The sequence below is a fragment of the Puntigrus tetrazona genome, chromosome 9 (genome assembly GCF_018831695.1).
Source record: "Puntigrus tetrazona isolate hp1 chromosome 9, ASM1883169v1, whole genome shotgun sequence".
Taxonomy (NCBI): Eukaryota; Metazoa; Chordata; class Actinopteri; order Cypriniformes; family Cyprinidae; genus Puntigrus; species Puntigrus tetrazona.
This window is the reverse complement of record NC_056707.1, coordinates 13,512,453-13,527,135: the sequence shown is the minus strand read 5'-3', so window position 1 is coordinate 13,527,135 and position 14,683 is coordinate 13,512,453. Positions and strand designations below refer to the sequence as shown.

The 14,683-nt window shown below is 36.0% G+C and overlaps 2 protein-coding genes across 2 annotated transcripts in view; both read left to right on the top strand.

The window, feature by feature from the left end:
- cntnap5a (contactin associated protein family member 5a) overlaps window positions 1–11,448 on the top strand; it is a 59,267-nt gene extending 47,819 nt beyond the window's left edge. Inside the window, exons 17-24 of the mRNA XM_043248888.1 lie at window positions 667–885; window positions 1,038–1,277; window positions 3,502–3,726; window positions 6,034–6,167; window positions 6,411–6,495; window positions 6,982–7,185; window positions 8,104–8,178; window positions 8,898–11,448. Of these exons, the coding sequence (XP_043104823.1) occupies window positions 667–885; window positions 1,038–1,277; window positions 3,502–3,726; window positions 6,034–6,167; window positions 6,411–6,495; window positions 6,982–7,185; window positions 8,104–8,178; window positions 8,898–9,094 (1,379 nt within the window). The 3' untranslated portion in view covers window positions 9,095–11,448. The remainder of the gene's footprint in view (window positions 1–666; window positions 886–1,037; window positions 1,278–3,501; window positions 3,727–6,033; window positions 6,168–6,410; window positions 6,496–6,981; window positions 7,186–8,103; window positions 8,179–8,897) is intronic.
- A 203-nt stretch (window positions 11,449–11,651) lies between these two features.
- Window positions 11,652–13,534, top strand: LOC122351673 (taste receptor type 2 member 60). Its single transcript, XM_043248889.1, has one exon. It carries the CDS (start codon window positions 12,581–12,583, stop codon window positions 13,502–13,504), a length of 924 nt encoding a protein of 307 aa, XP_043104824.1. The 5' UTR covers window positions 11,652–12,580; the 3' UTR covers window positions 13,505–13,534.
- Window positions 13,535–14,683: the final 1,149 nt, after the last annotated feature.

The following is a 14,683-nucleotide window of genomic DNA, read 5'->3' as shown; positions in this document are numbered from 1 at the left end:
AAACAAATTCAGCATGCATTTAGTTTCATTTATAATTTTGATTTTTCTGTATATTATTGTTCATGTTTGTTCTTTTATACAACTTGAAAGGTTAAAAAAATATTGATGTAATCACTACTATTATGTTTTTTAAGTCTATTAAGCCCACCAAGGCTACATTTATTTAATCAAAAGACATTTTGAAAAACTGTTTTCTGTCTATATATACTTAAAAATGTTATTTATTCCTTTGAAGGCAAAAATGTGACCCCAGATTTTGACCCCAAAAATTTCTGATATGCTGATTTGCTGCTCCAAGAACATTTCTTATTAAAAACAGTTTGCTTAATACTTTTTTTTTTTTTATTTGAATGAAAAAATAAATCTATTTGAGTCTTTACTATCAACCTAATAAATCCTTGTTGAATAAAATAATTATTTTCCTTGAAATAAAAAAATCCTGAGCACAAACATTTTGAATGGTGGTGTATGTATAATCTATACTTACCGATGTTGTAAAATTATTGTTCATTGCTAGTTTATCTTAGCTATTGCAACTAACACTAACATATAGAACCTCATTTCAAGTATAACCATAACTTGAGTTTACAAAGAGATATCTAGCACTGTTAGAATTGTTAGTTTTCATTTGTTCAGACTTCTTTCCTCGTGGTCCTGTTTACCCAGCTCCCTCGGCTGTGACTTTCTCCTTTAATGTGGGCGACGGGCCAGTAGTCCTGACCCTCAAATCTCCTGTGCCGCTGAACGACAGGCAGTGGCACTGGGTTCGAGCCGAGCGCAATGTGAAAGAAGCATGCCTGCAGGTCGACCAGCTGCCCCTACGGATCATAGAAACCCCACCTGATGGACACCTTCGCCTTCAGCTCGGAAGCCAGCTGTTTGTTGGTAAAATAACCTTTTGAAAGTGTACTGCGGAGAGATAGTCGATCTGCATTTGTTTGTTACATTGTATACATTCATATAGTGCGCTTCTGCTTTTGAAAAGTGTTTCTGGTTACTCTTTTTATTTTCTCAAATTTTCCTCTCGTGTCTCTAAGGGGGCACAGCCACAAGACAAAGAGGCTTTCTTGGATGCATTCGAGCATTTAACATGAACGGAGTGAATTTCGACTTGGAGGAACGGGCCAAAGTGACACCAGGAGTGAGTTCAGGGTGTGCGGGTCACTGCAGCAGCTCAGCTGGGCTCTGCCACAATCGAGGGAAATGCATTGAGAAAAGCAGCGGTTATATCTGCGACTGCACTAACTCCGCTTATGGAGGACCATCTTGCACAGAAGGTAATATTCTGGATTTAACAAGCCACGTGACTATATTAAAACTGTTAAATTAAGTAAATATCCATGTTTTGCTTTACTAGATGGAAACCAAATAAACAGAAAATAATAAATAAATCATTTGAATGTAAAATGCATTTCCTTTTTAATAAACAGTTGCAATCTAACAATTGAAATCCTGATTCTAAATAGAACTATTTTGCAGACAGTTGTTAAGCAGTAATGAATGCTTCCAACAGCATCATCTTTGTCTCGGACCTGATGAAACTGCCGTGTAATACGTGACATGATGACTTCTGAGTGACGTCTATATATTTGCATAATGTACCTTAAAAATAATTTAGCCATATGTCAGTGGGCAAGCGCTGCCAGTCTTTGAATAACTCTGCTCTATCAAAGGCTCTCTGATGCTGGATTGGAGAGCTTTGATGTTGCCTGTATGAGCACTGAAGGCACAGAAGTCTCGGAGGCGTATGTGTTGAGTGGGAGAATCAGAAACAAAGCTACTCTTTACATAAGTTTCTTCAGTTTACAAAAGCTGCCCTTCCATTGTGACAGAACAACAACGTATTAATGACTTATCTTAACCTTGCTATGTCTGAATTTGCCACTTTCCTTGCGTGGGTGTCTTGTTTTAGCATCTTGTTAATGAAATGTATGCCATACTGGCAGACATACTTGAAAACATACCTTTTCAGAACTATATAGCGTTACATAATCTGTGCGTAAACAAGAAGGGAAAATCTCCACATTTGTATGCATGAAGACATCAGAAAGTCAGATGTGCGTTAAGCTGGCCTTCTTTAGTTTGATCTGATGAGCTGTGCTGATCAAAGACAGTGAGGATGAGATGAGAAAGTCTGACTGTTCTGTTCTCTTGCATCAGTCTGTCTGTCTGATAGTCTGTATCTAATAGAGCCTGCCATTGTGATGATGCACATTATTCAAATACAGACAGAGATGAAAATGTAATTATAAACGCCAAAGTAATTGTTCTGATTCTTGATGCAATAGTCATTGATGTATTATGATATTGGGAATGTTTAATATCTCCATTTTTCATCTTCTCTGTGTGTTCTTTGTCTTTCTGTCTGTCACCTCTGTATGTTCTGTCTGTCTCTGCCTTTTTCATGTTTCTCCTGAAAATGTTTCATATTGCTGAAAAATGCCTTGCAAATGATGTTTCTTGCCGACTTGTTGACCAGCATTTAAACTTTGAGATTAAAACGTCTAGCCAACCTAAAAGGTTTAACTTTGACACTCAGAATTTGCCTTCACAGATTTTATTTTTCCAATTATTTTCCAATTTTTACAAGCACTAGGACACATTTCTCAGTACTTTTTCAAAACTCTTCACACAGTTGCTTTTTAATCAGTCTGGCACAGTAGTTCATTTCACATTCATGCACTAAAACTACTACTAAAACACTTCATACATATGTCTGTAATCATTGTCATTCTTCCATAACCCCACAAAGGTTATTTTAAGGTTCAATTCTGGCTATTTACTAAGATAATTCAATAACCTATGAATCTGTGCTGCGTATTAATAGTTATTAAGATGGTTTAGTTTTGGTATTGGGTTAAGGATTAGGGATGTATACTGTAATATGGTTATGCATTATATGTGTATTGTGAGTATTGAAAAACAGCCAATATGTTATTAATAGGCATGCTAATAAGCAAGTAGATAGTGACAATTTTTTTTGTAAAATATCTGTACTAAACAAGAACGACAGCGCTCATACTGAATTCAGTTCAGTGTTACGTGGTTCATGTTTACATCACAGTACACATTGTTCTAAAGTCTGTCCCCTTTTGTGCAACTTTTTATTATTTGAGTATATTTAAATATGGTTTTACTGTAGAAATTTACCACTTTGCTTTATTATAATTTTGATTATTTTAAGTTTAACAGTTTAAAAAGAGATAATACTTTGCCAAAGCATTAAAAAATAATCTACAGTTTGGCCCAGAAAGCCCAAATAGTTGTGCTCACTCTGAAAAGTTTTGAAAAAGTGATCAAAGTGTTGAGCAATTGCTTGTAGGGATTTTTATTGTCTGCTAAATTATGTATGGCGGTCGTTTGTAGAATACATTGTTATAAATGTATGCATTAGCGAGAGTCACATACCCCTTGTTCTAAGTGTTTAAATAAAACTAATGTGTACTTCGATTAGATTTATAGCATGTGGCAATATCCATCTGGTCTTTTTTATGTCCACAGAGGTGTCCGTGTCCTTTGAAAGAGGAGCGTCGGTCACCTACATTTTTCAGGAGCCGTTCTCTGTCATACAGAACCGGTCGGCCGCAGTGCTGTCTGTCCCTTCTCAGTACAGCAAGACCAGAGACAACATGGCACTGAGTTTCCAGACCACACAGAGTCCTGCCATGCTGCTCACAGTCAACACCCTCAGCCAGCAGTACGTGGCCATCATTTTAGCTCGGAACGGTGAGACGGCTTTTCAACCCTATATTATTCTCAATGCTTGATGGCATTAGTTTATGAAAGGTTTATATGTCTATAATAGGGATATTGCAGCAGTTAATGAATTACCTACGTCCCCCATTATCTGGAATGCTGTACTGCGAGATTAAATTTAAAGAAACATAAAAAGTTATAGGTCTCTGATTGTGTTCTTCTCTAATTAGATTTAGGCCACAAGGCCATTGATTAATCCTGCTCATTTGGATCTTAAACTGTCAGTTTTACAGCCTTGTAGATCACTAGAGGTGCTAGAATCATAGTAAATCACAATTAACTAGCAAAACATTAACAGCCCAAACTAGATAAGACATTGTTATATAACCAAAGCTGTTAATTTTATGCTTTTCTGCAGGCTTGCATTAAAAGAAAATCTCGTAAAATCACGTATTTTTTCCTCAAAAATAAAAATATCATCATCATCATCATCATTTATTAATTCTCATGTCATTCCAAACCCATATGGTATTGTGGAGTTGTCAGGGCAGTATACTTCTCTTTTATATAATTTGAAAGTAAGTGGCGACCAATGTGTCAAACTGCACAATGACAAGAATACTAAAAGTAAAATAAACGTAAATTAAAACTAAATGGAAATATTCACACACACACACACACACACACACACACACACATTTCGTGAGCTGTAAAATTTATATGCTGTAAATAGAGCTGATATCAGTTATTGCGTGTTTGTGGGTCTTTCTTCTTTATTTTTCTCTTTAGCAAGTAAAATGCATGCTCAGTCAGGTTAAGATCAGGACTCTTTGCCATTGCAGGCTAATTCAACTTTTTACCTTCAGAAACTCCTGGGTTGCTTTTTCTGTCTGATTTGGGTCATTGTCGTCCAGTCAGCTTTGCTGCATTTGGCTCAATCTGAATCTGGTCACGTCATCAATAAACCCCAGGAAGCCATGCAAGCTCACGACATCACACTGCTCCACCATGTTTCATAGATGATGTTGTATACTTTGAATAACAAGCTGTTAAAAGCCTTAAGCTTTTTTTTTTTCTTCCTGTCATTCTGGTATAGGTTTATTTTAATTTCAGCCATCCAAAAAATGCTTTTGCAGAATGGTCTTCCTTTTATAGGTGTTTTTTTTTTTTTGGCAATGTCTAATCTGGCCTTGTTTGCACCTTGTGGTGAATTCTTTTTACTTGCTCTAGTGAAGTCTTGGCAGTACCTACCTCCTCAAGAGTGTTCTTCTCTGTGCTGGATGTTGTAAAAGAGTTTCTTTACCATGGAGAGGATTTCCTGATCATCCACCACTGTTGTCTCTGTGGATGTCCAGGCCTTTTTATGTTGCTGAGCTCACCAGTGCATTCTTTTTTCCTCAGAATATACTGTACCAAACTGAATGTAGACTGAATCTAATGAAAAAAAAAACTGACAATATAAAATATATATTTATATCTACACAAGGATGTAGTACAAAAAACATATGGACAGCTGATATTTTTCGTTATGTTAGGCTACCATTCATTTTATTGCACCAAAACGAGCAGCATGAGCTTTGTGTTCCATGGAAGAAAGAATATCTTACACATTTGAAACACAGATCTGAGTGAAGAGCTGTGCTTTTAAGATCAATCATGCCTTCACCCAGCTTACCAAAATATGGATTTTTATTGTGCAACACTCATTCCTACATAATAGTACCACCCACACTCTTGTTGAGCTAAATCCAATCACACAATGCTTTTTAGAAAAATCGACAAAAAGTGTTAAGTGCAGTAATCCTTGGCGTACAAAGAAAGTGAAGAGATGTCTGAAATATAACTGTAACAACTTTGTGAGGGAATTTCAGCACGACCTACACCTTGACCCTTTATCTGCACTATATGTGCGTAGGAGGGACAAATAAATGTGTATTGACAAATTCAATACAAAGTAACGGCTAGAGACTGCCAGGGAATTAATATTTATACATTTTAGAGCAGCTGCTAAGGTTATACATAGTCTATATATAAACGTGTTGTCTCATAGACTTATGCAAGACTCTTCTTGGGAGATAGAGCTGTGAAGTCCATCTGCTGAGCTCTGTAAGAACGCTACAGGATGACTCACAATTGTATTGGAACATACATAATTCACCATGACTGGAGTTACATGGTTTTAATTTTTGCTTGACTAATCCAAGCACCACATGTATAATAAAATGGATTTTTTTTTACAGTGATTTACAACATGCTCCCAACAGAATCATTCATCCTTGCCTACTCCTATAAGAAACTTTTGCCAAATATGTTAATGCATCGATCTGGTCCTCTCAGGGAGTTTACAGATCTGGTACCAACTGCATAAAGAGAAGAGACCGGATGTGTTCAGCCCCATCTTGAGCAGTCTGGCAGATGGACGGCTGCATAGAGTTCACATCCAGCGGGAGGGAAAGGATGTGTTTGTTCAGGTGTTGTATTTCTATACATACATGAAACATGCATAGACGTGTGTGTTTACACTGAATTTGTTTGAAACGTGAGATCAAAACACAGAGCAGTGAAAAAAATAGCCTGTTTAGTACAATGACTATTGGATCAGCTACAGTCCAGCCCTTAGATGACTCTTTAAATAGCTTATTATAATTTTGTCATATTCTAAGCAATTTCTCATGTATTCTTCAATTGTCTCAATTGTTCTTCATTGTTCTCAGGTTGACCATGAAAATAAGAAGTACACCCTTTCATATGATGCAGCATTTAACTCTATGAAGTCACTGACCTTGGGAAAAGTCACAGGTAAGGAATATAATTGTTTTTGTTTTACAAGGGCTCTACTCGAATACTTTGACGAGGGGAAAGTGGCAAAGAAATATTTTTTTTCTTTGTTATCTGTAATGTGGAGTTCTCCCGCTACAGCGCCATGCCTTTTTTAGAACCTGTCATGATGCTTGATGGGTCTGAAATTTCCTCTTTCCTGACATTAGAAAAGTGTGATTCAACAATGAAGGCTGACTGTTTAAAACCTTTTATCTTTTTTTCAGTCTTCCAAAGTGTCTACCAGTCATGAAGCACGTGTATTAACGGTGAATGAGCAGGATTGAGCTTGTGTCTGAAATATCCAGGGTGTAAAACCATTGAAACTTTGCGTATTCCTGCCTTTCTGTAATTGGAGCTTTTGATATAAATGCTCACTAAAGCTGTATGCAGTGTTTTTGATGAGTAATTACTGTTAATACGTATGACAAAAAGCTCTGACATGCATGCTTTTCTTTTTCCAAACAGGAAGTGATGTCTTGGATGATGAGGTAGCTCAAGCTGGGTCCAAAGGCTTCATTGGTTGCTTCTCATCTGTCCAGTACAACCATGTTGCTCCACTGAAAGCGGCGTTATTGAACCGAGGGAGCTCTCTAGTCAGCATACGTGGACATTTACTGGAATCAAATTGCGGAGCATTAGCTGACCTTTCAACCTCTGTATCTCGTCAGGGTAAGTTCTTGGAAATGAATACAAAAATAATTAAGCTATTTGAGAATTGAGTGCATTATTTATGCATAGCATTTCACTGCTGTACAATTTAAGGAGTATTTTTAGTGTTGAATGTTGTTGGACATATCATATACACGATTTAAACATCAATTTGAAAAGAATGGGCATCACAATATGTGTTGGGTAGGAAATTTATCCCAGTTGTAATTCACTGTGGTTATTGTGATAACAGTGGGTCACAGGTTTGCTTTAATGAAATGGCACATGCATCGCACACACCTGGTGTGCTTTTGTGTTTTGATTGGCTCATGTGGCTTTTTAGTTATTCTAGGCATAATAAAGACGCCCTGTGGCTAAGTTATGAGAAAAATAGATGCAATTTATAAATTGAGCGCTTTTAAGAAATAGTTGCACTGAGCATGGAATGTAATATGGAACTTGTGATTTTATATAGGAACCATAATAGTTTGTATTTATTTTTATCTGCCATTATATATACTTTCAATGATTTCTTTAAAAATGTACTGAGCATTAATGTTTTTTTTTCCATCTGGCTTATAATATTTGTTATAATATTATTGGAAAAAAACATAAAAATGCACAAGACATCATTAATCTAAGAAATATTTGTTTTTATGAGAATAAGGTGATCTATGCAGAATTAAAAAAAAAACATTTACAAGAGTTGCCACGCAACCACAGCACTAATCTACATTGTTACTAAAATGAATAGATTTAGAAACAGAAATAACTTTTGAACATTCTAGATATTTATAAAAAAAAGATGCAGTGAAAAGGAAGCGTAATAAGCATTGTGAAAAACAGAAATGTAAAATGTAAAACAACTGCATCTTGCCCGTATATCTCTTGACGGTTTAAATGGTGTTTCTGTGTGATGCATGTGTCACCTTTGTGTAGATCATGGAGAGGAGGTGGGAAAAGATAACGAGCATCACGAAGACGACAGCCAGCCTGATTCAGCTGTAATCGGAGGTTTGTTTTACCACCTCAGTCTGCTTCATTGTTTCATTCGTAACAGTCAGTGAAGTATGAAATGAGCTTTCACTATCACACATATTGTTTATGTTCATCTTTCCTTTTTGCTCTCTTTATTTCAGAAATGGGTAATGACTTTGTATTGGTAATTTGTTGTGCACAGTAACTCATGGTAATAAAATCTCCATTGAAACTGTCACAAGGGATTGTTCACTGTTAGTTATTTGTTGGCAGCATAAATTTTCCATTAAATGAGAAATAGAGTTTGTAGAATGTGTCAGACTGTGGGAGTGTTGCATTCACTCTCTGTTTTTATTTTATTTTATTATTAAACGGAACTTGTATTTAACACATGCAACCCTTTTAATCATTTTCTAAATTGTAGTCCATAAAGAGCAAGCAAAAGCACGCAAATGGTCTCAAATGGGTGCTCGACTAAAAAATGAGTAGAAACATCTTTTAAATGTAAAATCAGCAACACCAAAGCTCCAAAATTTACACTTTGATCATTTTTATACTCTTTTGTGCAAACCTGAAACTTTTTTTTTGCCTTTTATCTCAAAAAGAGTTCAACTTTTTAAAAAACCAAAAAGGCCTTGACAAATTACGGTTTGCTCCATTGTACTTTTTTATAAATGCAAGAATGAGTTCTGTGTGAATGCTCCCATTTCCAATTGAAAACACTTTATAAGTTGATTGTCCGTTGTGATTCGCAGGTGTGGTGACAGCTGCGGTCTTCAGTACCCTCTGTGTGCTGGCAGTGATGACTCGTTTCCTTTACCAACATCGACAAGCGCAAAGAACTGCAAGACTCCAAGAAAAGGAACACCAACGTAGCCTTGAAGCTGCTTACAGGGCAGAGTTTCACCTTCACAATTCAATGAGAGACAGCATGCAAGAGTACTACATCTGATAGACAGTCTCATAGCGTTCGGTTCAGCTATCAGTTCCTCCCGTGTCTCCTTCAGCAAACGTGTCGTGAGGCCCTTTCTATCCAGTAAGGAGGGTTAGTTGGAGATTTTGGGAACAGTGGAATCTTCTGATCTGTGTAAGTAGTAGCTTGTAGTTTTCACAGTGCTTGCCCCAAGTGTTGGATTATTCAACCTTAGGTTATTTATGGGATGTGAGTGGTGTGTTAGGAGGTGTTTGTATTAATTCAATAATATGCCCTCTGGATAGAAACTAAAATGGAGTGTCATCTTTAGTGCATGAACGCAGATTCTGAAGTGTTAATCATACTGTTAACAAAGCAAACTAAACACACATATTTTAAGCCTGTGAAATTTTTTTAGGTTGCCAGAAACATCTTTAAAGTGGCAACATTGTGAGAGGAAGTCCTGGTACATTATTTAAGTAATATAATGCTTCAGGTCGAGGACAGTAGCCTGTCCAAACTTGAATTTGTATTTTACGTTACTCTGCCTCATAGCTAAGAATAAAATGTGTCCATGCGAAAACACGCAGGACAATTAAAAAAATGACCCTTTAGGGAAATATTTTAGTTTCACAAAGAAGCTGCTAACAGAGACCAAACTCCATTCAGTAAAGTGACTTGATCGGAAACATTTGTAGAACTGAACATGCTTCCTAATGTAACATTACCTGTCTGTGTTATGTAAAATGTCTGCCATAATGATAATGAACAAATTCGAAAAAGTCAGTAAGATTTTTTTTTATTAATGCATTTATTCCGACAAGGTGCATTAAATTGATCAAAAGTGACAGTGAAAAAAAAAAAAAAAAAAAAATATATATATATATATATATATATATATATATATATATGTATATATATATATATATATATATATATATATATATATATTATTTTCAATAAATGCTGTTTTTAATCTTTTATTTATCAGAGAATAACAGTTTCCACAACCATATTAAGAAGCATGACATCAGCATTTTAAAATGAAATGCTGTATCATGTGACAATGAAAATCCAGCTTTGCCATAAGGAAAAATGCATTTTAAAATATATTAAAATAATACAAAAGTGACATTTCATAACAATAATGTTTTTGCTGTATTTTTGATCAAATAAATGCAGCCTTGGTGAGCACAGGCTTCTTTCAAAAACATTTTTTTTTATCTTACTGACACCAAACTTTTTCGTGTAAGTGTAGATTGACTGAATTGTTCTAGTTACCTGGATATGTGTCTATTTTGACACGTGTTGTGAGCTGATGATGGGAATTTCCCGGCGTTTTACCTTGCTGTGTTAACACTATAGTATAGTGTGTATCACTATCACAGATGTGAACCGGGGTGTCGCTGGTGTCATAGGCCGTCCTCCGCTCCCTGAGACAATCTGACGATATGTTAACATCTGCTATTATCATCTGGAGTTTCTGGAGGTTTGACATTAACATAAAGTGACACAAAAGCGTGTTTAAAGTTTGACTAAAATACATTGCACATTCCACTAGAAATCAGAAACCATTCCTTTGAAATCCCATAATCTTGGAGATCGTAGATCAGATCACCGGAGACAGATGATAATATCAGGTGTCTTTGCCATCCCTGTTCAAAATCATAAATGCCACTGAATCTCCACCATCAGTTCACAGCATCTAAATGACAAGAATTACACTAGACACCCTTCAGTGATCTGGATAACCGAGAATCTTCACACACACTTCTGAGTAGGTCGTAACTGTAGCAGGTAGTCCTTTAATATTTGCCTGTAATACAAAATCAGTATTGAGCCTGAAAGAAAGATTTGGTTGCACTTCATATTACAGTATGTGTACTTGCATCGTGTTTACTTAAGAAAGTACTAGGTAATAAAATAACTACATGGTGTAAGGTTAAGATGAGGAGTAGGTTCAGAGTTAGTACCTACTGTAGTTATTGTAATTACTATAAAAACTAGATAGCAAGTACATGTGGAACAGAACTGTAAAATGAAGTGCTACCAAACAACCACTTCCCTGAAAGTCTATCAAATAAACACAAGAAGTGTTAACTGTTCTTTACTCCAGTACACAACATAATCTTCGTACAGTACATGGCATTGTATTATTTCTTTTTATTTTTTCCCAGCTAATACAGAGATTGTTGTATTATGTAGGACTGGACTGACAGATCTTTCTCTTTCTCTTTGGAAACTGAAGTGTCCTTTGATATATTTCTCTCTCAAACTATTTTGTACCTCTATTGATATTAATTATTTTAGGGGCTGTTTTGTATGAATGTAAATGTACAGCTATATTGTAAATACATGTTTAATAAAAAAAAGAGACTTTTTTCATTACCGTCCCACATTTTTAAGTACTCATTACTGAAACGTCATTTAATAATTCAGATGGCTTTTGAAGATTTGTTTAGTCTGTAGATTTTTTTTCCAGGAGTAATTTGAAGGATCTTTGTGCGTGTGTAGACCTTTTATTTAACCCAGTGCAATTGCCTGTATGAAGATGATACTCAAAAATAATATGCAGCATCATTACCAATGCAAATATCACATAAAGGTTTGCACGGTTAATTAAGCATTTTGATACAGGAGCCCGGCTGCATCATCCATATGCAAAACTGAACGATGATTAACGATGATGGAAATTGTCTTAAGGTTTTAGTGATGAGCATTGTCATTTCCAAGGTATTACATTTTCTGCAAAAAAAAAAATAAATAAATAAATGAATTGCTTACTTGTGCACAACTCACCACTATGCTGCAGTATTGTGGGTGGCTTGCCTTCCAGTATGTGGTTTATGGCTCGGGTGCTTTTTTCAATAAAGTCTGTTTTTGTTATTGTCCACCAAGCAGAAATCTATACTGACCTAGTGTTTCTTATTTAGAGACTTGTTCAAGTCCCCTTTGTCTAGTGATGGATTTGTTTTGCTATTACAAACGCAGCTTTTCACTTCACAAGAACTGGAGTCGCGTGGATTACTTGTGGATTATTGTCATGCTTTTATCAGTGTTTCGGACTGACGGCACCCATTCAGCATCCGCTGCTGAGCAAGTGATGTAATGCAAATGTATTCTGATGTAGAAACAACTCACGTTACTTTTTCAGCAAATTTCTATGTTAGGGTGAACTTTTGCTTTAAGAACGGAGCCCTTAAAAAAGTCCAAACATCTAAAATTGAAAAGTTTGCGGTCAATAAAATAAAGCTGGCTATAAGTAGTTTAATAATATTGTTCAAGTAATGTTCACAGTTGCACTGATTATGTAACACTTGACGATGAGCCTGGGGATGGTTCTGTTTTAATCCATGTAAGAATTTGTGTCATTTGTTTATGGTTGGCCGTCAAGCCACATTTAATTTACCAACCTATTTTACTTTGACCTTATATCATTTATTTGTTGTAATAAAAGCGTGGGTGTATCAGGAAGGGCAGGACATTTTCAGGACCATCAGCAACTGATTTGAGGCGACAGTGAAGATGGAGCCATGGCTATATGCTTTGCTCTCCAGTCCCCTTTGCCTCACGGCAACCTTTTTCAACATCATCTTCTCTTTTTGCCTAATGAGACCAGTCGCCGGAGTGACGCTTCGCAATCCACTGTGCTTCTTGTTAATTGTGGTGCTATTCAATTCAACGTTTCAACAACTGGTGACTGTGATGACCATAGTTATGCTGCTTTTTGATGCACCGTTCTGGCTTCAAACGCTAACCAGAGCTTTGATTTATCAGTTTTTCTGCGCCAACTTCTCCTGCAATGCCTGGATCAGCATTTTCTACTACATTTCAATTGTTCCTCAACAACATCCAGTCTTCATGTGGATTAAGAGGAATATTAATGCCATAATATATATCGGCTTCGCTCTGAATCAAATCGTGCTTGTGATTTCTTTGTCTTTGGGAGCAGTGATGTATTTTTTGCTCGAGCCTGTCCCAAACAATTCCACTTCACCCAAACTAAACAAAACATCAACATTCGAAAACTCAGACTCAGTCCTGTATTTGTTTCACGTGTCCAATTTTACATATTTGCTATATTGCACCTGCCCGCTGTTTACATTATTATTCTCTTGGGGAAAAACCTTTGTTTATCTACGTGAACATATGAAAAAGATGGGACAGAGTGGCGAATCTTTTTCCCAGCCTCAGCAGAAGAGCCAGATGAGGGTGACAGTAACTGGCATGGTACAGGCAGCCCTTTTTCTGCCCAGCAGCCTATGGACTATAGCAGCTGCTTCCCTCTACATAACAGACCTCTTTGAAAAGGTTGATCCCAGTAGATTTGTCACAATGACATTCTGCTCAATGTCCAGTTTGGGAAATTTACTGTGTTTTGGATTCTCCCAGTCTGTGTTTCGCCATGGAATTGTAAGTGTCATTAAGAAACTAAAGAGACACAAATGAGATCTTAGGATTCTCCCCACTTACACGTAGGCTCTCTAACTTAGGCTCTCTTGAAATAGGAAATGTATGGAAATTGACAATAATATTTTTAAGAAAAGAGTGTTGTGTTTTTTGTTAAAATGTCTGTAACTCTGTGGTTTTGCTATAATGTTCTCATTTTCCTCTACTTTGAATTAAAATAGTTAAATTTAATCAATGCCAAGAGTTATTAGTTGAAACACACAGCTATAACTATTAGCAATAATAATTGTGAAAACAATACACAGGGGGAAAAAGGGTGTAGAAATAATTTTCACTAATAAATTCATAGTACGTTTTACAAATAATTAGTAACTGGAAATTTGGAGTTAGAAAGTAAAAACTCCAATCATCTTTGTTATATTTACAAATATAAAAAATCTTTTTTAAAAGTGGGGTTTTTTAAAATACAACGGGCCAGTTCTCACTATTAACAAGCCATTAACTGACTTTCCATCAATAAACTCCTACTGCTAGTAAATTAGTTGTTAAATTTAGGTATTGGGTAGAATTATAGATGTAGAATATGGTCATGCAGAATATGCTCTTTAAACAGCCAATCTGTTATTAATATGCATGCTATTAAACAACTAGTTAAAAGTGAGAACTGGTCCCTATACTAAAGTGTTACTGAAAAAAGAAGTTGTTTTCAACATTCGTGTATGAATTCATCGTGGCAAGTAACATAATTTGATTTTAATTTTAAGAAATATGAAACCTTTTATTTAAACAACAAGCCAAATTATAAGCAAATGTAGAATAGAAATCCAGACAATGTATATGGCGTGTCCCACAATCGTGGCATATGTTTACTATGTCTTTTTTGTCAAATACTGCTGTGCTTTGCTCCGATTGGTCAGGACTGTCAGTAAAGGGCATACACCCCTTTATTTGCATCTGAAAAAGATCCCTTTATGGTACATTTACTGTGTAGCAAACCCTGCATCCTCTGGATTCAATCTAACCATTCCATTTGATTGAAATGTATAGTCAAATCCATGTCTTTCCCTTCAAAGTGAGGAGAATTTGCATTCACTACACCAGCTGTATGCTTCATTAACTGTGATGGGGGTGTGTATAGCACATGTTTTGCTGAGCAGCTCGTGATATGTCAGTCAGTGGGTAAAATATAGTCAGCTGAATATCTCTCTTTAAACCGAT

Bases quoted from the DNA above. Each gene is read 5' to 3' on its own strand.
- LOC122351673 (XM_043248889.1), top strand. From the start codon at position 12,581: ATGGAGCCATGGCTATATGCTTTGCTCTCCAGTCCCCTTTGCCTCACG.